Raw genomic sequence first — 23,479 nt, 5'->3', positions numbered from 1 at the left:
GATGTATAGTTACTGTGCATAGGATAATAGATGCCTATCTACTAGGCCAGGCCAGTAGAGAACAGGACTCCCCCAACACTGTGTGTCTTGGCCTCTAATGTGTCCAAACCCTGAATAATCTTATATGTTTCAATAAAATGCCCTCTCATCCTTCTAAATTCCAGAGTATACAAGCCCAGCTGCTCCATTCTCTCAGCATATGACAGTCCCGCCATCCCGGGAATTAACCTTGTGAACCTATGCTGCACTTTCAATAACAAGAATGTCCTTCCTCAAATTAGGGGACCAAAACTACACACAATACTGCAGGTGTGGTCTCATTAGGGCCCTGTATAACTGCAGAAGAATCTCTTTGCTCCGATACTCAACTCCTCTTGTTATGAAGGCCAACATGCCATTCGCTTTCTTCACTGCCTGTTGTATCTGCATGCTTACTTTCATTGATTGAAGAACAAGGACCCCCCAGATCCGGTTGTACTTCCCCTTTTCCCAACTTGAAACCATTTAGATAATAATCTGCCTTCCTGTTTTTGCTACCAAAGTGGATAATCTCACATTTATCCACATTACACTGCATCCCCCCACTCACCCAACCTGTCCAAGTCACCCTGCATTCTCATACCATCCTCCTCACAGTTCACACTGCCACCCAGCTTTGTGTCATCGCAAATTTGCTAATGTTATTTTGAATCCCTCATCTAAATCATTGACGTATATTGTAAATAGCTGCGGTCCCAGCACTGAGCCTTGCGGTACCCCACTAGTCATTGCCTGCCATTCTGAAAGGGACCCGTTAATCCCTACTCTTTGTTTCCTGTCTGCCAACCAATTTTCTATCCATGTCAGCTCTCTATCCCCAATACCATGTGCCCTAAATTTGACCACTAATCTCCTATGTGGGACCTTATCAAATGCTTTCTGAAAGTACACTACATCCACTGGCTCCTGTAGATTGGTTATTTCCTTTGAACCAATTGTCGTGCTTATTAGTAGTTGCTCTGCATAATTTGCGATTTATATTACCAAGATCTTGCTTACGTAATTTAGTTTGAGTAGCTGCTAGTTACTGTAATCTCCTGTGGACCAATGCTGTAAGTGGGCTTTAATAAATATGTGTTGTATTTTGAAGTGTGTACAACTCGACTTATTACATGGTCAAGAAGTGAGTCTTACCTACTCCGTTCATGTTTATCGGGTTTTGTTTTTTATATTTGTTTTATGTGCCTGTTATCTCAATCATGGCAAACTCGTCTCACTGTCCTAGTCCTCTGATCTTTGACTCTGACATTGCTGAATGCTGGCACCTTTTCGAGTGCGAGTACATTCACTACATTCACATCATTCATCGCAACGATCCTCCAGATGTACGTGCTTCTGTGTTACTAAACCTGGCTGGTTCTGAGGCAATGAAACGTGCGGACCGTTTTACTTTTGATCCTGCTGTTTTAGACACAAACTGTCAGACGCAGTGCCTGCAGAAACGATTGATGACCCTGCTGACTATTTGCAAAGTTTAGACAGTTATGTGACCTCCCCTCGAACTCTATTATCGAACGTAACAATTTTTTTGCTCGTAAGCAACAACTTGGCGAGCCAGTAGAGTGCTTTATTAATGTCTTAAAATACATGGCTGTGCGCTGTCATTTTCCAGATTTATGCGATGAACTGATCTGCGACAAACTCGTTGGAGGTATGCTCAGTGACAAGGTGAGAGACGAATTACTTTCTAACGCTAAACTGACTTTAAATCAAGCAGAACACGCCTATCGGATTGCTGAGTCAACGGCTTCTCACACTAAGTCAGTGATCTCTGGATAGCCATCCCAGTATCGTGTTAACCTTACAGGCACCTCCTGTCGTAACAAGCTCCTGCAGCCTTTCCCTGCCTGGCAGCAGAGAAGGTCTGCTGCTTGGTCCTAATTGTAACTATTCTCATGCTCCGGGTCGGGTGTTCTGTATTGCTTATGGTAAAATTTGCAATTTCTGCAGGAAATTCAACCACTTTGTAAAATTTTGCCGTTCTCGTGCGACTCAATCCATTCCAAAGACGAGTTTGCACCTGTTACAACATGAGTGTTGACATATATGAAAATATGCTCTCAATTGTAAAGAAGTTAATCTTAATGTTGTATTGTTACTCAAGACAATATTGGTGCAAGTGGTGAATGACTGACAATGATAGCAGCCAATAGTAACTGACAATGATAACAGCCAATGAGAGGTACTGTAATTGATGTGTGAGCAAGTGTGTAAATAAAGTTATTCTTCCAGTTTGAACAAGATGGATGCCCCACTGTGTTTTTTACTGCTCTGAATTATCTTTGGTCTAGCACTGGGTAGGCTGCAAGAATCGCTGAACAATGCACCTCTGCCAACAATGAGCTTCCTGATAACAAAAGCAAGGAGCTTGAGGAGCCATCCCCTCAGCTCTCTGCAAGTGAAGATACCAGTTCAGCCATCCACTCCCTCCTCCCTTCCTCTAATGAGCAACTTGACCCTGAGGTAACCATGTTTGTGAATAACAAGCCTGTGATCGCAAAGATCGAAATGTAATGTCATCTCGTTATCTGAGTTTAAAAAAATACATAATGCTGAACATATTGCAAAGGCCTCGGCCACACTTCGGGCCTATGGGGGTGATGTTGTACACCCGCTTGGACAAACTGATTTTAACTGCATCGTAGACTCGCAGTCTCATGCCCTGAAGTTATATATCGTCAAAGGGGATTCTGAAACTCTGCTTGGTATCAATGCATGCCACGATCTCGGCCTAGTCTACTTTGGCCGCACTATCCATCAACTCTTTCTCGCTGAGGGCTCCACTCAGCAAAAACTCTCTCAATATAGAGAACTGTTGATGGGCTTGGTAAGCTGCCCCTCAAGTACAACATCGCCATTGATCCCAAAGTCACTCCTGTGGTTCAAGCACCACATCGTGTTCTGCATGCCATGCATGACAGAGTACACAATGAGCTCAAGTGGATGGTCTCCCTGGGTGTCATTGCTGAAGTTACTGACCCATCTGACTGGGTTTCCACCATGGTGGTTGCAACAAAGAAAAACAAGGAGGAAATCTGTATCTGCATCAACCCCAGGGATCTCAACACAGCTATCAAATGCCCACACTACCCTATGGGAACGGTAGAGGAGGTTGCCACTCAAATAGGTAACGCATCAATGTTCTCCGTTCTGGATGCCAAATTCTCGTTTTGCCAGATTCTGCTGGACCCAGACTAATTACTACGTTCAGTACCCCCTTCGGCCGTTACAAATTCCTGTATCAATTCTGCCAGCGAGGTTTTTCAGCGCATGAAGGAACAACTGTTTATGGGGTATCCATGTGCCATCATTGTTGATGACATTCTTGTCTACGGGTGCGACTTGGCTGAGCAAGACGCCAATCTGACGAGAGTGTTAGACCGTGCCAAAGACATTCAGCTCAAACTCAATCCCCTGAAGTGCAAGTTTCAAGTCCTGGAAGTTATCTATGTCGGACATGTTTTCACAAGTGATGGACTCAGACTGGACCCATCAAAACCTGCTGCTATCAACTGCTGCTGCTGACGAGACTTTACAATTGCTGTCCACAGTCATCCGGCGTGGTGGCCAGATAAACAACACAGCACCCCACTCATGATCCGCCCATACTTCCTGGTTTGCGACAAACTGATGTTACAGGACGGGATTATAGTCAAGGGTCACAAGGCAGTTGTCCCAGCCGTCATCCGGGACAAGTACTTTGACGCCATCCACAGGGGCCACCCCGGTGTGGAGGCAACCTTACAACGGGCACAGAGCTTGTTTTACTGGCCTGGTATGACTAAGTATATACATGACAAAACTGAAGTCTGCGCCATCTGCAAAAGCCTGACACCACACCAGCAGAAGCAGCCCTTACTGCTGCACTCAGTTCCTCCTCTACCGTGGTCCACCGTAGCCACTGACATATTCGAATGGCACGGGAAACGCTATCTGGTTCTTGTTGAACTCTTATCCAGGCTGGTTTGACATTGATCTACTCCAAACCATCACATCTGAAGCAGTTATCCAGAAGTTGCAACGCCATTTCTCCGTGCACGTTTCCCCTGCACGTCTTCTATCCGACAACGGCAGTCAGTTCACCAGCCAGCTTTTCAAAAACTTTGCACAATGATGGGACTTTCGACATATCACCAACTGCCCTGATTTTCCGCAGTCCAACCGACTAATGGAGCGTTCTTACCTTGCTAAATCTGACGTCTACCTAGACCTGCCCAATTTAAGGAACATTGCCAGGGATCCCATACATTCCCCAGCCCAACGACTGATGTCTCGTCAAACCCCTGCTGCCTTGCCTGTATCCCAGCAGCTTCTGCAGCCACAGGTCCGTTCTCCGCCCGCAGTCCAGAAACAACTACAATTCAAGCGTGATGCACAAAAACGTTTTTTTTCGACAAATCCAGTAAGCCACTTAAACCTCTCTCCAGTGGACAGGTTGTTCGCCTCCAGACCAACAAGAGTATGGCGGACTGGGTCATATCCACAGCCCTGCCAAAGAACCGCGCTCCTACCTGGTTAGCGCGGACGGGGCCATTTACAGACGCAACTGTCAACATCTCCTTCCTGTGAAAGAACCGCGTCCTGCGACTACGAATCCAGAGGTCTGGCAATTTGTATACCCTCCCACTACCGGGCCGGCTGCTCCACTACCAGAGACAGTAGGCCCTGCAGCCTCTCCACGGCGTTCAGTGCCCAGCTCGCCTACTTCACCAGCTCTACCTGGCAGGTCTCCGGTGCCATCCCCGGTCACATCCCCTGTCCCCTCCCCAGTCACTTCACCAGTGAAAGGAGGAGATGCGGCATACGTGCCGGACGGGTCAGCAGGCCACCCATTAGATACGGAGATTTTGTGTAACCATTTATACTTCCCCATGTGCGTTATTAACGTTTCGGCTGCTGTATTGTTTAGTCACCATGTTTCCACGTATCTATGCTTTATTTTGTTTCTACAAGGAAGGATGTACTGTAGATTGGTTATTTCCTACTAACCAACTGTAGTGCTTGTTAGTAGTTGCTCCGCCTATTAGGTGATTTATATTACAAAGATTTTGCTTACGTAATTCAGTCTGAGTAGCTGCTAGTTACTGTAATGTCCTGCAGACCAATGCTATAAGTAAGCTTTAATAAATATGTTGTATCTTGACGTGTGTACAACTCGATTTATTACAGCTCCCTCTAGCCAATTTTCCTAGTTACGTTCTCAAAAAATTCCGGAAGATTAGTCAAGCATGATTTTCCCTTTGTAAATCTATGCTGACTTTGACCGATCCTGTTATTGCTATCCAAATGTGCCGCTATTTCATCTTTTATGATTGACTCCAGCATTTTCCCCACCACCGATGTCAGGCTAACTGGTCTATAATTTCCTATTTTCTCTCTCCCGACTTTCTTAAAAAGTGGAATAAAATTAGCTACCCTCCAATCCACGGGAACTGATCCTGAATCTATAGAACATTGGAAAATGAACACTAATGCGTCCACAATTTCTAGAGCCACTTCAGTCTTCAGTCCCCTCAGTCTACCCAAAACCATTTCCTGCCTAATGTGGATTTCCTTCCGTTCCTCCGCCACCCCAGATCCTCTGGCCACTAGTACATCAGGAAGATTGTTTGTGTCCTTCTTCGTGAAGACAGATCCAAAGTACCTGTTCAACTCATCTGCAATTTCCTTGTTCCCCATAATAAATTCACCTTTTTCAGTCTTCAAAGGTCCAACTTTGGTCCCAACTAATTTTTTCCTCTTCACATACCTAAAGAAACTTTTACTATCCTCCTTTATATTCTTGGCTAGCTTACTTTCATACTTCATTATTTCTCCCCGTATTGCCTACTTAGTTATCTTCTGTTGCTCTTTAAACATTACCCAATCCTCTTGCTTCCCGCTTATCTTTATATATTGTACGTCTTCTCTTCTCTTTTATTTTTATACTGTCCATGACTTCCCTTGTCAGCCACGGTCGCCTCTTGCTCCCCTTAGAATCTTTCTTCTTTAGAATTAACTGATCCTGCACCTTCTGTATTATTCCCAGAAATACCTACCATTGTTGTTCCACTGTCATCCCTGCTAGGGTATCTTTCCAGTCAACTTTGGCCAGCTCCTCCCTCATGGCTCCATAGTCCCCTTTGTTCTACTGTAGCATGGACACCTCCGATTTACCCTTCTCCCTCTCAAATTATAGATTAAAACTTACCATATCATGGTCACTACTTCCTAATGGCTCCTTTACCCGAGTTCCCTTATCAAATCCGGTTCATTGCACAACACTAATTCCAGAATTGCCTTCTCCGTGGTAGGCTCCAGTACAAGCTGCTCTAAGAATCCATCGCTGAGGCACTCCACAAACTCCCTTTCTTGTGGTCCAGTCCCAACCTGATTTTCCCAGTCTACCTGCATGTTGAAATCTCCCATAACAAGGAGCATTACCTTTACAACGTGCCAATTTTAACACTTGATTCAACTTGCACCCTATATCCAGGCTACTGTTTGGGGGCCTGTAGATAAATCCCATTACAGATTGGGCTTGGACAAAGACATCTGCGGATGGAAAGAGCATGAGGCTTGCACTGTAGCATTCAAACAGATGTGTTCAAGTTCAGAATTGCTGCACAGGAACGACCATAGACAAGATGGGGCATCTTGTCAATGGTCGGCCCTATATACGACCCTTTAGGATTTCTAGCACCATTTACTCTGTCAGTCAAGCTGATTACGCAGGAGCTATGTAAGGAAAGAGTCAGATGGGATTAAAACATACCCCAAACCTTCTCTCAGCAATGGACAGGATGGTTAGCAGATCTCAACAAGATGGTGGAATTTAAAGTGGACCAGTACATGAAATCCACAAACTTTGGTCAAATCAGATATGCACCGCTGCACCATTTTTCAGATGCAAGCGAAAGTGGCTACAGTACTGTTTCATATCTAAGACTAGAAGATGATAACAAAGAAGTGCATGTTGCATTCATAATGGGATAAGCCAGAGTGGCACCATTAAAACAAATGACAATTCCCAGAATGGAGCGTACAACTGTAGTCCTAGCGATTGACACAATGCTGCAAAAGAAATTGCAGCTTCAACTGGACAAATCCATCTTCTGGACTGATAGCACAACAGTGCTTAAGTACATCAACAAAGAAACCAAACACTCAGTGGTGGGCAAATTAATGGAAAAGATACTTAGAGATACTTAGGACTTCGGTGGTGGGCAAATTAATGGAAAAGATACTTAGAGATAATATATATAAGCATCTGGATAAACAGGGTCTGATTAGGAACAGTCAACATGGATTTGTGCCTGGAAGGTCTTGTTTGACTAATCTTCGTGAATTTTTTGAAGAGGTTACTAGGGAAATTAATGAGGGTAAAGCAGTGGATGTTGTCTATATGGACCTTAGTAAGGCCTTTGACAAGGTTCCTCATGGAAGGTTGGTTAAAAAGGTTCAACTGTTGGGTATAAATGCAGGAGTAGCAAGATGGATTCAACAGTGGCTGAATGGGAGATGCCAGAGGGTAATGGTGGATGGCTGTTTGTCGGGTTGGAGGCAGGTGATTAGTGGGGTGCCTCAGGGATCTGTGTTGGGTCCTTTGTTGTTTGTCATGTACATCAACGATCTGGATGAAGGTGTGGTAAATTGGATTAGTAAGTATTCAGATGATACCAAGATAGGGAGTGTTGTGGATAATGAAGAGGATTTCCAAAGTCTACAGAGTGATTTAGGCCATTTGGAAGAATGGGCTGAAAGATGGCAGATGGAGTTTAATGCTGATAAATGTGAGGTGCTACACCTTGGCAGGACAAATCAAAATAGGACGTACATGGTAAATGGTAGGGAATTGAAGAATACAGTTGAACAGAGGGATCTGGGAATAACCGTGCATAGTTCCTTGAAGGTGGAATCTCATATAGTGGTAAAGAAAGCTTTTGTTATGCTAGCCTTTATAAATCAGAGCATTGAGTATAGAAGCTGGGATGTAATGTTAAAATTGTACAAGGCATTGGTGAGACCAAATCTGGAGTATGGTGTACAATTTTGGTCGCCCAATTATAGGAAGGATGTCAACAAAATAGAGAGAGTGCAGAGGAGATTTACTAGAATGTTGCATGGGTTTCAACAACTAAGTTGCAGAGAAAGGTTTAATGTTAGGTCTTTATTCTCTGGAGCACAGAAGGTTAAGGGGGGACTTGATAGAGGTCTTTAAAATGATGAGAGGGATAGACAGAGTTGATGTGGACAAGCTTTTCCCTTTGAGAATATGGAAGATTCAAACAAGAGGACATGACTTCAGAATTAAGGGACAGAAGTTTAGAGGTAACATGAGGGGGAACTTCTTTACTCAGAGAGTGGTAGCGCTGTGGAATGAGCTTCCAGTGGAAGTGGTGGAGGCAGGTTCGTTGGTATCATTTAAAAATAAATTGGATAGGCATATGTATAAGAAGGGAATGGAGGGTTATGGTATGAGTGCAGGCAGGTGGGACTAAGGGAAAATAATTGTTCGGCTCGGATATGGAGGTAGAAATCACATGCCCCCGTAAAAGACACGAGATAGCCTGTTTCCATGCTGTAATTGTTATATGGTTATATGGTTAACACTTCCAAACATTCGTAGCAAAAAGGATCGCTTTTGTAAGGGATGCTACTGATGTATCACAATGGAGATATGTTGGCACAAAGGAAAATCCTGCAGATGGAGCCTCTAGTGCAGGGGATCCCAACCTTTTTTGTCCCGTTTACCACCTGGCAACTTTTCGAAAGTAAATTTACCCCCACACTGTTTTGTTCAGTAATTTGAGTTTATACTTTTAACATGGTAAAGCAACCAACAAAGGTGACATTTTTTAAATACTGTTTTTAACAAATCTAGATTCAACAAATTTATCCCCTGGGTAGGCGAAATTTAATTTACCCCTTGGGGGTAAATGTACCCCAGGTTGGGAACCCTTGCTCTGGAGGACCTACAGCAGACCACTTCTTAAGCTGCAAGAGATGGATCAATGAACCAGAGTTTCTCTGTAAGCCAGACAGAGAATGGGCAAAGCTTCACTTGGAATCTGCAATCTCTGCTAATGATCTGGAAATCAAACAAGACATCACAATCAACAGTCATTGTCAAGGATCCATTGAACCCCACAGACTCTCTCATCACCTATTTCTCATCTTGGAGGAATCGGAAGACTGCTGTAGCTTGGTTTCTTAAAGTAAGGACAATACTCTTGCAGTTGACTCGAAAAAGAAAGGAGATTCAGACTGCTATGAATAGCTTTGAAAAAGATCCTGGCAAGCTAATGGAAAAGGTTCATAAGGAGATGCAAGTCTTTAAAGCACCACTCCGCAGATAGTGTTTATGTACTGAAGATCTTCTCCAAGCAGAAAACGCAGTCATCTCTTTCAGTCAAAGACAAAGATTCAAAGAACTATCAGTATTAGAAGCTGGTAAAAATGGTGTCAAAAGAAGCAGTCATTTGTACAAGCTAAATCCAGTGCTGGATGATGGATTTCTGGGAGTAGGTGGTTGCCTGAATAGGCTTGCGATGTCTGAAGAGGCCAAAAATCCTATTATTCTCTCGAAGGACCTTCACATATCAACACTACTGTTACGATATATCCATGAACAGCTCGGATATGGAGGTAGAAATCACATGCCCCCGTAAAAGACACAGGATTATCAAAGCTAACTCTGCTGCAAGAAAGGTCATAACAGACTGTGTTGTGTGTAGACGACAGCGGGGAAGAGTTGGAGAACAAAAAATGGCAGATTTGCGCCTGGAGAGGATTCTACCAGACAAGCCTCCATTTACAGATGTAGGAATAGACTACTTCGGTCCTATGGAGATCAAGAGAGGATGAAGTCTTGTTAAAATGTATGGTGTAATCTTCACCTGCATGACAAGCAGGGCGGTACACTTGACACAGACTCCTGCATCCATGCATTACGAAGATTCATCTGTCGGCGAGGTCAAGTTTCATCTTTAAAATCAGACAGGCCCAAATTTTATCGGAGAGGAAAGAGAATTGAAAATTGAAAAGAGAATGGCTGGAATCGGGATAAGATCCAGAATGCTATGCTTCAGCGAGGGAAAAGGTAGTATTTTAACCCCCCAGCAGGATACCATCATGGCTGTGTTTGGGAACGATTGATCCGTATGGTTCGAAAGTGCTGTGCTCTGTTCTTAACCAACAAGTTCTGGATGATGAAGGATTGCAAACTTTAATTTGTGCAGTTGAAGCAATTTTAAATGATTGACCCATTACCAAGAGTTCTGATAATCCAATGGACCTGGAAGTACTTACACCAAACCATTTTCTTCTGTTGAAAACCAAGCCAATACTACCTGGACTCTTTGTGAAGGAAGACTTGGACATTAAATGCAGATGGAGACAGGTGCAATATATGGCAGATCTCTTTTGGAAATGGTGGACACAAGAATACTTGCCTCTAATCCAAGAATGACAACAATTGTCAAGGGTAAGGAGAAGCTTTGCTCCAGGTGACATTGTTGTGGTGGCTGATTCCACTGCACCACGAGGCTCCTGGCTAATGGGCAGAATATTGGAGACCATACCAGACTCACAAGGTCTCGTGTGCACATTTCGACTTCAGAGTAAGAGCAACATCTTGGAAAGACCGATAACAAAGATATGTCTGCTCCAAGAAGCTGAGACCTAGGTACAGCAAGAAGGATAAGAAGAAGAAAGAGAAGATTGAAGAATCACTAAAGAAGATTAAATGCCAACACATAGTACATACCTTTTTTTTGAAAATGTGGAATGTTTTTATAGCTCCTTTTAATGTTTATTGGTAATTGTTTTGTTATATACGTTGAACAATTAGGGGCTAGTGTGTTTAGGATAGCTACTGTTGGCAAATTATATTATTTTGTTTAGATTTATCTTGCAGTATTATTTTGGACACTTGGGGGCGGTCATTAGATGCACAAAGTGGCGTATATATATGGGCATAGGGGACAGGAAGTGACAGACACAGGGAGGGAGAGCGTACAGTTCTCACCAGACCGGGGGGAACAGCCAACTACAACGTATGCAGAATAAGGAATACCACATGGTCACCAATGGTTGCCGGGGTGTCGCCTGTATGGTCGTGAGTAGTCTCCTCAATCCAAAGAATCGTAGCATCTTTCTGGTCTCCGAAAAACTTTCAACATGTTGAAAATTTTTAGGCAACAGTGGCGCAGGTACACATCGTAGGTTGTCGAAAGGTTGATGTAGGCAGTCGCCAGGATGTCGTAAGGTGTCACCACTTTGTGCTGACTTTGGTGAATTTCAATGTCGTATTTGCTGGCACTCGGCAATGTCGTAAGTGGGACAGGCACATTCGCCCAGTCGCTGTTTTTTCTGCGACCTGCTATGACTATGACAGTCGACGGCAGTCGCCAAAAAAAAACACCTAAGTGGGACAGGCCCATTAGGCTAACTCGAAGGGACCATTAAATCATGAGGCCACCTGCGAAGTCACTAAGATATGCCATCCTAGAGACATCCCCGACAAGATTGGCATCTGACAGGACACATCTCACATCATTATGGTACTAAGGAGGACAGCTGGTTTGACACATAGATTCTAGGAAATAAAAAATATACGTAGATGCTTCTACCATTAGAGCATGAGCTTTGAGTGAGAGGAGAGTGGAGAGAAAGAGAGAGAGAGGAGAGAAGGAGAGAGGGAGAAAGAGAGCTTGGTAGGAGAATTCAACACTCGATGGGGGGGGGGGGGGTTGGGGGGGGGGGTAGGGGGGGGGGAATCTAATTTTTTGGGGGGGGGGGGGGAATATGGGGGGGGGGGGGGGGTGGGGGGGGGGGGGGGGGGGGGGGGGGGGGGGGGGGGGGGGGGGGGGGGGGGAATTTAGTAAGTGTCTCGGTGGGACATAATTTCGCTTGGGGGGGGGGGGGGGGGGGGGGGTGACACATCTGTTATTTTGTATTGTGTATCTTTACTGATAGTTGATAGTTTTTCTGTGTTTTACTTGTACTTTTTTTTAATAGTTATTTGTGCTCTTCAGCATGTGCTTTCTCTATTCATTGATCCAAATCCCTAAATCCTTCATATAGTTAGTTAGTTACCAAAATCACTCTTTCGTGACTAATGGACACCACACGAAAGAGCACTTGCTGCTCGCAATGGCACTCAGGGAATTTGAACTGAGTTCTCGTGATTTTATCTGGATTATAGGATTATAGAGGGGGGATCATGAGATGCCGGAAAATCAGTGGGCAACCTGTGTGACCCTTTGGTTAAAAAATATGTCCTGTACATATATGTACAAATGTACATGTAGAGCCATTTTGCGAAGGTAGACACATAATGCTGGAGTAACTCAGCTGGGGTGGAGCAGCATTTCTGGACAATGGGCGAAACCCTTATTCAGACTGATGTCAGGGAGGGGGCGGGACAAAGATAGACTGTAGTCGGACATTGCAAGACTAATGGGAGAACTGGGAAGGGGATGGAGAGAGAGAAAGCAAGGGTTATCTGAAGTTAGAGAAGTCAATGTTCATACCGCTGGGGTGCAAACTACCCAAGTGAAATATCAGGTCCTGTTCCTCCAATTTGTGCTGGGCCTCACTCTGACAATAGAGGAGGCCTAGGACAGAAAGGATCAGATTGGGAATGGGAGGGAGAAGTTGAGGTGCTGAGCCACTGGGAGATCAGGTAGGTTAAGTAATTTTCCATTGTTCACAAAATATTTTGAGACCGAATAAAATAATTCCATTAATTCTTCAGAAAAGAACACCTCAATCATTGCACCATACTTTCACATGGGAGATATGTTGCCTTTCCCCAATGGTTGGTTCATCAACAAAGGAATGTATGCTTTCCAATGCATAAAATCCCGCATATTAAATATATCCTCAGACTAAAATTGTGACACCAATGGCATCAGCACTTATAATCTTACTTCGTCTCGGTTTCCTTCTGGTATTCCAACCTCTTTAGCTTTTGGACGTGTGGCTGCAAGGACATACTCAAGCTCTTCTTTCTCAAACAAATTTGGGACCTCTCCTGAGTTGAGGATGTTATTGATGTCTTCCAGAAATCCCTCTACTACTATCTGTTTGAAAACATACATATATTAGCAAAATTGCAGGTGGACAAACATAATTAGGAAACACAATCATCAACTGGCAGGCTATTATAATATTTATGCTAGAAATGACAATAAAATTACTCCCCTAGGGGTATTTTCTTAATTCAGTTAGAATTTTTAAGATGAAGTGATATCTGAAGTTAATATCTGATATCTGAAGATATCTGAAGATGAAGCAGAAGTGACAGTAATTGAACTGAAAATAAAGGTGATAAGTTATTTTGCACTTATTCTGCAACATTTATTGTGGCTAAGTTGAAAGAAGTCCACAATTTTCCCCTTCACCCTCCATGCATATGAAGTACTAATGCATAGTATAATGTGAAAATCTAAATGAAAATGTAAAGTCAAAGAGTCATTCAGCGTGGAAATAATTGATTAAATTCTCTAACTTCCTCATGCCAAACAAGATGCCCCAATTACACTAGTTCCATGTGCCTGGCATTTGGCCTATGGGTGATTCTTCAGTAAGTCTACTTTTAAGTTTCTGGAAACCCGAACATAAAACTTAAATTTTTGCAACTTTGAATGTTATTTCATATAGATGAACATCTCTACTATGGGAAAAATATGTTTGGCGCAATCTTTTAGAGAATTTAATCAATTTTTTCGTGGTCTTTATCCATGCTGCCTATTGCATTCGGTCATATCCGTCATATTTTTTATGATGAACAACACTGTAAAATATAACTGTTTTAAGAATATAAAATCAAATTTTTGTCGCAGTCTTTCAAATTATAGAGTATCTTCATCAAATAAACCACCAAAAAAAAACATTTTCAGTCTAACGCATTGATTTGAAACCTTCGTAAAAGTTTAAACCGAGAAAAGTGGTGATTTTCAGCAAGAATGGTAACCTTCACATAACTTTTCACCAACTTCTTCTAAAACAATATGAATAGGCAGAAACATACTGTTCATTTGCCAATTACAATTGGTAATTATGGTAATTGTATTATTTTACACATTATTTTACTCATGTGACGGATATGACTCAGCATGGTGGAGATGATCAAGTTTGGGAGCGTCACATGATGGAGATGACTAAAACTATCTTTAGGCCGGGGTTCGGGCTAGTGCTGGGGTTGGAGCTGGGGGTAGGGCTGGGGGTAGGGCTGGGGGTGGGGTTAGAGTTGGGGCTGGGGCTGGGGTTGGGGTTGGGATTGGGGTTAGGGTTGGGGCTGTGGCTGTGGCTAGGATTAGGGTTAGGGTTGGGGCTAGGGTTGGGGCTGGGGCTATTTACCCCCGATCTCCAGCTGCCGCAGCTCCAGCTCCATCTCCAGCACCAGCAGCTCCAGGTCCAGCCAGACACGCAGCCGTCGCATCTTCCCGTGACCAGATGTCTCTCTCCACATTCGGCCCTCTTCAGCCCTTGTTCCCCCACCGGGGAGCAAGGGCTGAAGAGGGCGGGCGTGAAGAGGGACATCAGGTCACGGGAAGATGCGACGGCTGCAACGGCTTTGTGTCCGGCTGGAGCTGGATGGAGATCGGGGGTTAAATTGTGGATGTGGCCGTGATGGGAATGGTGGCCCAAGCCATTAACCCAGGAGCGCCTCGCCGCAAGGCCATGCCTGGTCATATCGTTTCCCGAACGGCACATGGCACGATTTGTTCTCCAGAACAAATCAAAAAAGAAGGATTAAAAAAATAAATTCTACGTGTTCAGCACGGTTAGGGAATGGCGTTGATTAAAGGTCCGTACCCGCTATGCAGCAATAAATGTAGTTTTCACACACTTCTCATCCCGCGAATCAGGAGAAATTCACAAGGTAGGGGACTTTTGAATTCCGCGGTCTTTTGAGATTGAAAGTTTGCGTCTATTCTATTTATAGCTGTAGATTGGTTATTGCATGTGAACCAATCAGAATAATGTACTACCACTAACTGCACCCTATTGAACACTTCATATCAACACTCACTTCCTATTTTACATAGTCGCACTAGTGGTAGAGTGGAACTAACTTGTATTGTACTGTGCCATTATGACTGATGATTAAAGCTGACTTAAACACCATCCAGTATCCGTACACTTGTTTACATGGTGTCAGAAGTGGGATCAGAAGATGATTCCTATTCCAATTGGTTTGAACTTGATCTGCTACCTACCATAACGTCTGAGATGGTGATACAAAAGCTTCAGAGATATATTTCTGTATTCGGTGTACCGGTTTGATTGCAAACTGACAATGGAAGACAGTTCACCAGCCAAGCATTTAAATACTTTGCAAGACAATGGAATTTTCGGCATGTCACCAGCAGCCCCGAATACCCTCAATCCAATGGCCTTGCGGAGCATGCTGTCAGGAGCGCAAAGCAGCTAATGGAACATTCACATCTTGCCAAATCCAATGTCTACCTAGATCTGTTAAACCTAAGAAACATCTCCAGGGATTGTGTCCTGGGCTTTCCCACCCAGCGCCTGATGTCCCGCACTACAAGGCCCCAGCTCCTCCCGGTCCTCATGCCCCGCCGTTGGTTTTCAAGGCGCCTGCTGCTGTCGTCCATCCACGACCCACTGACCCCAGCATGTATTCCCCGCGATGTTCAGTTCCCCCCCCACTCCCCAGTGCTCCTGGTCCTGTATGTTCGCCCTGCAGTTCATCTCCAGGTTCCCCGGCTGCATTCTCATTCTCAGGTTCTCCACCACCCAGCCCTACTAACCCTTCCGGAATGGAGGGAGATGGGTTTGTCCGCACGTGCTTGGGTCGGGTTAGTAGACCACCGGACAGATACAGCGAGTATGTTTAACCGCACGTAATCTAACAACTCTTTCCTCTACGGGGAAGGATGTAGATGGAATATTGCATGTGAACCAATCAGAGTAATGTACTACCACTAACTCCACCCTATTGAACACTTCATATCAACACTCACTTCCTATATTACGTAGCCGCACTAGTGGTAGAGTGGAACTAACGTGTATTGTGCCATTATGATTGATGATTAAAGCTGACAAACACCAGTCTTCGTACACTTGTTTACAATAGCCATGTGGGATGGCTCAACAAGGCTGAGTGATGGTAATGGCTCCAATCATCGGGACAAGGATTTTTTTTTAAATGCAGTAAGATTTATAATTTTATCAAGAATAGAGGATTTTTTTTAAGGGTGATAATTATCAATACCTAGCGTTTAAAAGTATTTTCATTTCAGATCGATCCCCCATTAAATAAATATGCTGACTTGAAATTCCACAAGTAACCATCGGGCCAAGCGGTTTTCGGGGGTGGGGGGTTCATCGAACATCGGGAAAAAATAAAAATAACACTATATTGATTTCCGGTTTAATCTTTATTTATGAGGATTATGTTTATTAACAATATAGAAAAAGAAGAAATGGGATAGAATTACAGATTTTCCTTATATAGAGCATCAAAGTTGAGGGACACCAAAGTAGACACACTGAAGAATCATCCCTATATCCCTCTATATTTTCCTGTATCTGTCCAAATGTCTTTTAAATGTTGTTACAGTACTAACCTAAACTACCTCCGCTGGCAGCTTCATGCACTCTTCAGGTTCTTATTAAACTCCCTTTCACCTTAAACTTAAAGTATGTCCTCAGGTATATGATTCCCCTACTCTGGGTAAAATACTTTGTGCTTCAACCCTCTCAATTCCCCTCATTCCACTATAATGATTTAATACACCTCTAAATGTTCACAAGTCATTCTCATGCGTTCCAAGGAATAAAGTCCTAGCCTCTCCAACCGTTCTCTATAACTCAAGCCTTCAATTCCTGACATCCTTGTAAATCTTCTCTGAACTTCCAGCTTCGCAATATGACCAAAATTGAACACAATACTCCAAATGTGGCCTTACCAACGTTTTGTACAACAGTAACATAACATCACAACTTCCATACTCTATAAAAGACACAAAATGCTGGAGTAACTCATGTCAGGCTGCGTCTATGGAGAACATGCACCCAGTTTCTGCCCTCCATAGGCATGCTTTCCAATGGCTACACAATGCACAGCATTTCTATTCCTGACTATAACCATCTGTAACGCTTTATCCTTTTAAGGCTTACACCTTCCTCTTCACCCGTGGGCTTTGTCCAACAATCTGCCTATCAATAAACATTCACCTGTTGTTCTCTATTAATGCCCTTGCTCTCGCCTGCCCCTTCTCTCTTCTGGCTTTCTTTCCTGCTCTCCTACAATCAGTCTGACGAAGAGTCCCAATCCAAAACATTGCCTATCCATGTTCTCCAGAGATGCTGCCTGACCTGTTGCAATACTGCAGCATTTTGTCTTAGTCTGATATAAATCAACATCTGCAGTTCCTTGTTATTATATTATGTACTCAGAACTCTGACTGATGAAGGCCAATGTGCCATAAGCCTTATTGACTTCCTTATCTATCTGAGACGCTACTTTAAAGGAATTATACACCAGCACTTCTCGATCCCTCTGCCCTACAACACTCCCCCATTCACTGGAAAGGTACAACCCTGGTTTGACTTCCCAAAATTTAACACTTCGCACTTATCTGCATTAAACTCCATTAACCATTCCTCAGCCCACATCTGCCCAACTGATTAAAATCCTGCTGTAATCGTTCCAATTTCTGTTCTTACCAGCAGAACATTTCAAACTGATGTTATGAACAATTACAGTGATTTGTATCACATTATTTATTTTTTACAAATTACAAATGCAAAGTTACTGATTATTTTAAAGTCATACCTGTGTGTCGGTAAAGAGAAAGACAGTATCTTTTTCCTCAACCCCAGCCAATTTATAAAGAGATCGAAGATCCTCATGAAACGATTCATAGTTATAGCCACGGCTGAGCTCAATTTGAAAGCATTTGTAATTACAGATGTGAGCTGCCAATCGTGTGAGTGACTGTTTGCCTGTACCCCCAACACCCACAAGAAGTGCATTTCCTCGTTCCTGGCGAATCATACGAGCAATTCTGCAAGGCAATTATAGAAACATTTTACACAGAATCCTAATGATTAAACATCAATTTGTAACCAAACTTTGACCCACAGTACCTGATAATGTAAATAAACAATACCAAATGCTGGGGCAAAAAGCAATCACAAATATTAAACAGATTTTAAGAGCTTCAAAGGTACAGAAAGAGAACGTCGGAAATTGGTCCATCGGAAGCCGAGAGAAAATTCATCATTTGGAATAAGGAGAAGTATGAGATATCTGGCGTCTGCCTTCACAGTAGAAGACTCAACAGGTATAATAAAAAAACAAGGTTGCTAAGGAGCAAAAAAGTGTGAGGAACTTTAAAAAAAAAACAGTGGGCAAATGGTGAGATTAAGAACTAAACTAAACGTTTATTCGTTGGCCTCCTCCATTGGCAGAGTGAGACCATGTGCAAACTGGAGGAACAGCATCTCATATTCCACTTGGATAGCTTTCAACCCAGAGTATGAAAGTTGAATTCACTAATATTAGGTCATCTCTAACTAATCACCCCACCACTCTTTTCTCCCCACCCACCCGTCACCCCTTTAGTCCCCCTCCTTTCCCTCTGCTGGACTCCCACCTTTACCTCCCCTCTACTCCACACCTCACCCATCCACCCACCACTTTCCTCCCCTTGGCTTAAAAATCTGCAACTCTTTAAACTTGTCTCACACCGATTGTTCTTATCTCTAGCCTTTGTTCCAACCATCTGCCTGTCACCGTGTTACCTGCCATGGTTTGTCCAGCCTCTCTCCTTTCCCCGTTTTTTTCTCACCCCCTACAACCAGTCTGGTGTAGGAGAGGGAGAAGAAACGTCACCTATCCATGTTATCGAGAGATGCTGCCTGACCTGCTGGGTTACTCCAGCACTTTGTGGCCTTTTGTGTTTTTTTACCAGCATCTGCATTTCTTTGTTTCCATCATTTACTGCACAAAATGATGGTCCTTGCAGTTCAGAATAATATCAGCAAAGACTGTAGCTTAGAACAAAGCATAGATGTAACTGGTAAGTTGACAATCTATAACAAGGAGGATGCTTTTGTGATCTGTGCAGGAAGCCAGGTTAATTACAATCTACATCAGTGACAGAAGAGATTGACTGTACCTAATGTATCTGAATTGGATGACAATACAAAGATAGGTTGTAATGTATGTTGTGAAGAGAAATTGTCTCCAAAGGCGTATACATTGGCTAAATGAGAGGCAAAATGTAAATGGATGGGATATAAGAGAGAGGCAATATTTGTTTATCTGTTTTGATGCAAGAACAGAAAAGCAGAGTAGTCTTTAAATGGCCTTTGGCATGAGATGCAAGTCAAATGCTTCAGGTGGATAGGGTTTGGTGAGGTTGTACCTGAAGTACTCCAATCTATTTTTGGCTTATTTTTGGGAGAATTTAATTCCCTTAAAAGCTGAGTGAAGGTTTACAAACTTGCTTGAGATTGTGGAACATAAGTCCTTGCTCTTATTTCACATGATCGTGCTACTGAATGGCATATTGCTGGTGTCTGGCGTTTTTTTGTGTATTTTTCAGATCATCCTTAATCAGTTAAAGTCACCCATGATCATCTTGCTTACAACGTGGTCTTTAACTCTTTCTCCCAATATAACCTGATCTGTTATGCTTTCCTCACATTTTCTATTTTTAATTTTAATTTTCAGCATCTGCAGTTTTTTAATGTATATATTTTCATTATCCTGCTGCATCTAGCAGATCATTTACTGCCTTGAATTACTGGGATATCCCAGAACATCCCAAGAACACTTGTAGCCTACTGTTGTGACATATGTAGGGCAACCACAGGATGCATTCATCCCCATGATATATGAAGGTATGCAGTGACAGTATTCTTGAATCAGCAATCCATCTGCAATTCTAGCTGTGCTTTGGGCATTGGAGCCTTTGGCCAATTATACTATACTGTTCATGGGAAGACAGCATTTATATATTGTGTATATTTACAAGCATATTAACAAAAAAAAACAGCAAATCCTAAAGTAAATACCTGGAAACATGCTCGACAGCATCTTGGAAGAAAACCAATTTCATCTCTTTGGAACTAACCATATTATAATCATCCATGTATTCCCGAAGAATAGATTTTACTTTTCCATAATTGTTAAGATCTTCATAAAGTCGGTCTGATTTTTCTGCTCCAATCTGAAAGGATTAATTGTGAATTTCATTGTGCAAGTTACTCATAAATAACAAATTCCCTGGAATTTGTCTCTCCATTGACTTAATAATAATGGCAAGTTAGCAATAATTATACAGAGCATGAGTACATAGAAAATAATTTATACTTGGAATAAGATCAGATTAAAAAAAAACAATAAAGCACTGATATTACAGCGAACAATGTATGGGATGGAATAACCTAAATACATTTGGTGGAAAACTTAATGCCAATAATCAAACACATCCTCCCTCTTGATACTAACATGCCTTCAATCTCGCCATCCCTCTCCCTGAATTTTATATCCACCGTATCTTTCTCCAATGTGAATACCAATGAGAAGTATTCTTTTCAGACTTGATCAGCATCCTGTGACTCCAGGCACAAATTTTGGACAGCAGTGTGAAGCAACCGCTGCCTCGTAGAGCCAGAGACTCAAGTGCAATCCTGACAATGATAGTTGTCAATCTGTGTGGAGTTTACAAGGTCTCCCACTGACTACAAGGGCACCTTTTAGATGCTCCTGTTTTGTTCCACATCCTAAAGGTGGTGGATTGATTCACAACTCTAATTGCTGCCAAGGATAGCTAAATGGTAGAGTCTTGGGGGAATTGATGGCAATGTGAGAAGAATGAAAAGTGGGATTAATCTATTACTTGTGCAACTGGGTGATTAATGCTTGGCATGTACTAAATGCGCCGAAGAACCTATTTCCATCCAGAATGCCTCTAATTAAACCTTTTTACAAGTTGTGACATTTAATACCTATTTTTATTTGCTTAGAGTCCATTTAGAGCAATGCAATGGCATTTGCAATAAAAGAAGAAAACAATAATAAGCTTTTTCATTAGATGTCAATGATCTGGGCGTGCATATACATGGGGTAATTTCTAAGCTTGCTGATATCATAGAACTCAGAAATGCAAGTAAAAGTAAAGGGGATTGTAATCAATTTCAGATGCATATGGTAAAATGACAGATGATGTTTGATGCAGGATTGTGTAAAGTGAAGTGACTGGAGAAGAATGAGGCCATACAATATGAATGAAGAGATATAACGTCAAAGGGGATTATCAAGCAAACTTCAAAGGGGATGTCTTTATTCAGATCCTTTGGATCCTTTGAGAAAGGTATCAACATTAATTTGGAAAATTTGTTTTTATTCACAAGAACATAGTTAAAAGAATAGAGGAGTATACTAAAACTTTAGAAAATAACAGTCAGCCTCAGCTGGAGAACCTTGTGCTGAATTCTAAGGATGCAAAAGCTTCAGGGAGGAGAAGGAAGAAACATTTTTAAAAAGTGATTTTTTAAGTATTAAGTGCGACGTTTAAGAATTGTGAATGGTTTTGATAGAGCAAATAGGGAGAAAAGTTTTCCAGAGGTAGAAGATAAGCTGAAGGATAAGCCCAATCTAGCTCATCTCAAAATCCGTGGAACTTGGAGTCAGCACTTTCCTCTGCGACTGTATCCTAAATTACCTGACAATAGACCACAATCAGAGAGGATAGGTGACAAATCATTCTCTATGATAATTCTCAAAACTGGTGCCCCACAAGAATGTCTCAGCCCTTTCTATACTCCTTATTATACACTCATGAGTGTGCAGCCAAATACTAATCCAACTTAATATACAAGCTCGCAGATGACACCACCAAGGAGGGCCGGATATAAAATAATGAGGAGACGGAGTACAGAATGGAGATTGGTAACCTTGTAAATTGGTGCCAAGACCCTTAATATCAGCAAAACAAAGGAGAATGTGATTGACTTCAGGAAGCAAAGCAGTATACATTGACAGTGCCAAAGTATACATGATCGAAAGCTTCAAGCTCTTATGAATAAATAGCACCAGTAATTTGGCCTGGACCAGCCACATTGAAGCTATGGCCAAGAAAGTACACCAATGCCTCTACTTCCTTAAAAGGCTTAGGAAGTTCAGCATGTCCCCAACAATCTGCCCGTTATATTGTGGGTGGGATTTATGAAGTATTTTTGAGTGTGTTTTGGGCTATGTAGCTTGTGCAGAAGTTTAGTTTTTAGATTAGATTGGTGAGACCATGGAGAAGGTTTACCCTTCGACCATGCGAGGTGTAAAGGAGAACATGCAAAGTGTAACGGAGGCACGAGGAGTTTTCTAATGTTTAAAGTGATAAGCTGGAGTTTTATGAAGATAGTAGTAATGAGTCAGAAGAAATTTGCATGTATCTTACTGTTTTCTATCAACAATAAAGCATTTATTCATCCAAAAACTGTGTTTTGAAGACTTATCTTTGAAGAAGCTCTGAAGGTCTCTGTGGGTGAGCTCGCATGCATTTCAAAGACATTCCCCTTAACCATGCTCATCCATTTAGTGGCTGGAAGGTTAATTTCTCGAATGATATAAAATTCGTCTGCTACACCAACCACTACATATGTGCCGTAGAAAGCATTTTATCAGGATGCATCACAACATGGTTTAGGAACAGGTCCCCCCAAGCCCACAAGAAATTGCAGAGTTGTGGGCGCAGCCCAGACCTTCTTGCAAACCAACCTCCCTTCCATTGACTCCATCTACACTTCCCGCTGCTTCGGCAAGGCCAGCAGCATAATCAAGGACAAATCTCATCCTGGTCAGTTCCTCTTCTCCCCTTTCCTATCACATCTTGAAAACGCCTACCTCCAGATTCAGGGACAATTTCTTCTCAACAGTACTTATGCAACTGAACAGCCCTTTCACCAACTATAGAACGCCCCTGACCTCCCATCTACCTCATTGGAGACCTATGAACTATATTTAATCGAGCTTTATCGGACAATCTTGCACTAATTTTGCACCCTTCATCCTTTATTTATGTACTATGGATGGCTTGATTGTAAACATGTAAAGTCTTTTCTTTGACTGGATAGCATGCAAACAAAAGTTTTTCACTTTACCTCAGCACATGTGGCGATAATAAACTAAACTAAACTAAATAAGTAAACAAACAACACAATTTGAAAGTGATTGATTATAGAACCACAAGAAATTAAAAGTTGTTTATGTGCAAATAAGTTTCTATGGTCGGGAAGCACTGGTTGAGAGATAGAGAAAGCAGAAAGAGAATGTGTTAACAACATGAATGAAAAATAAGTAGGAATGTCAGAAAAAGAACAAGAAAGTTGGAATAATTGGATTGCATTATCATTGACTCATTCTAATAAGACAAATAACACAACTCTATAATTCTATTATAATAAATTCAGC

At 42.4% G+C, this 23,479-nt stretch overlaps 1 protein-coding gene across 1 annotated transcript in view; it reads right to left on the bottom strand.

Moving 5' to 3' along the window:
• Positions 1-23,479, bottom strand: part of LOC129695437 (dynein axonemal heavy chain 6-like) — a 283,604-nt gene that overhangs the window by 107,570 nt on the left and 152,555 nt on the right. Inside the window, 3 exon segments of the mRNA XM_055632390.1 lie at positions 12,954-13,106; positions 17,834-18,065; positions 20,083-20,237. Coding sequence (XP_055488365.1) covers positions 12,954-13,106; positions 17,834-18,065; positions 20,083-20,237 — 540 coding nt within the window.

The sequence above is a fragment of the Leucoraja erinacea genome, chromosome 3 (genome assembly GCF_028641065.1).
Source record: "Leucoraja erinacea ecotype New England chromosome 3, Leri_hhj_1, whole genome shotgun sequence".
NCBI lineage: Eukaryota > Metazoa > Chordata > Chondrichthyes > Rajiformes > Rajidae > Leucoraja > Leucoraja erinaceus.
This window is presented reverse-complemented; position numbering and strand designations above follow the sequence as displayed.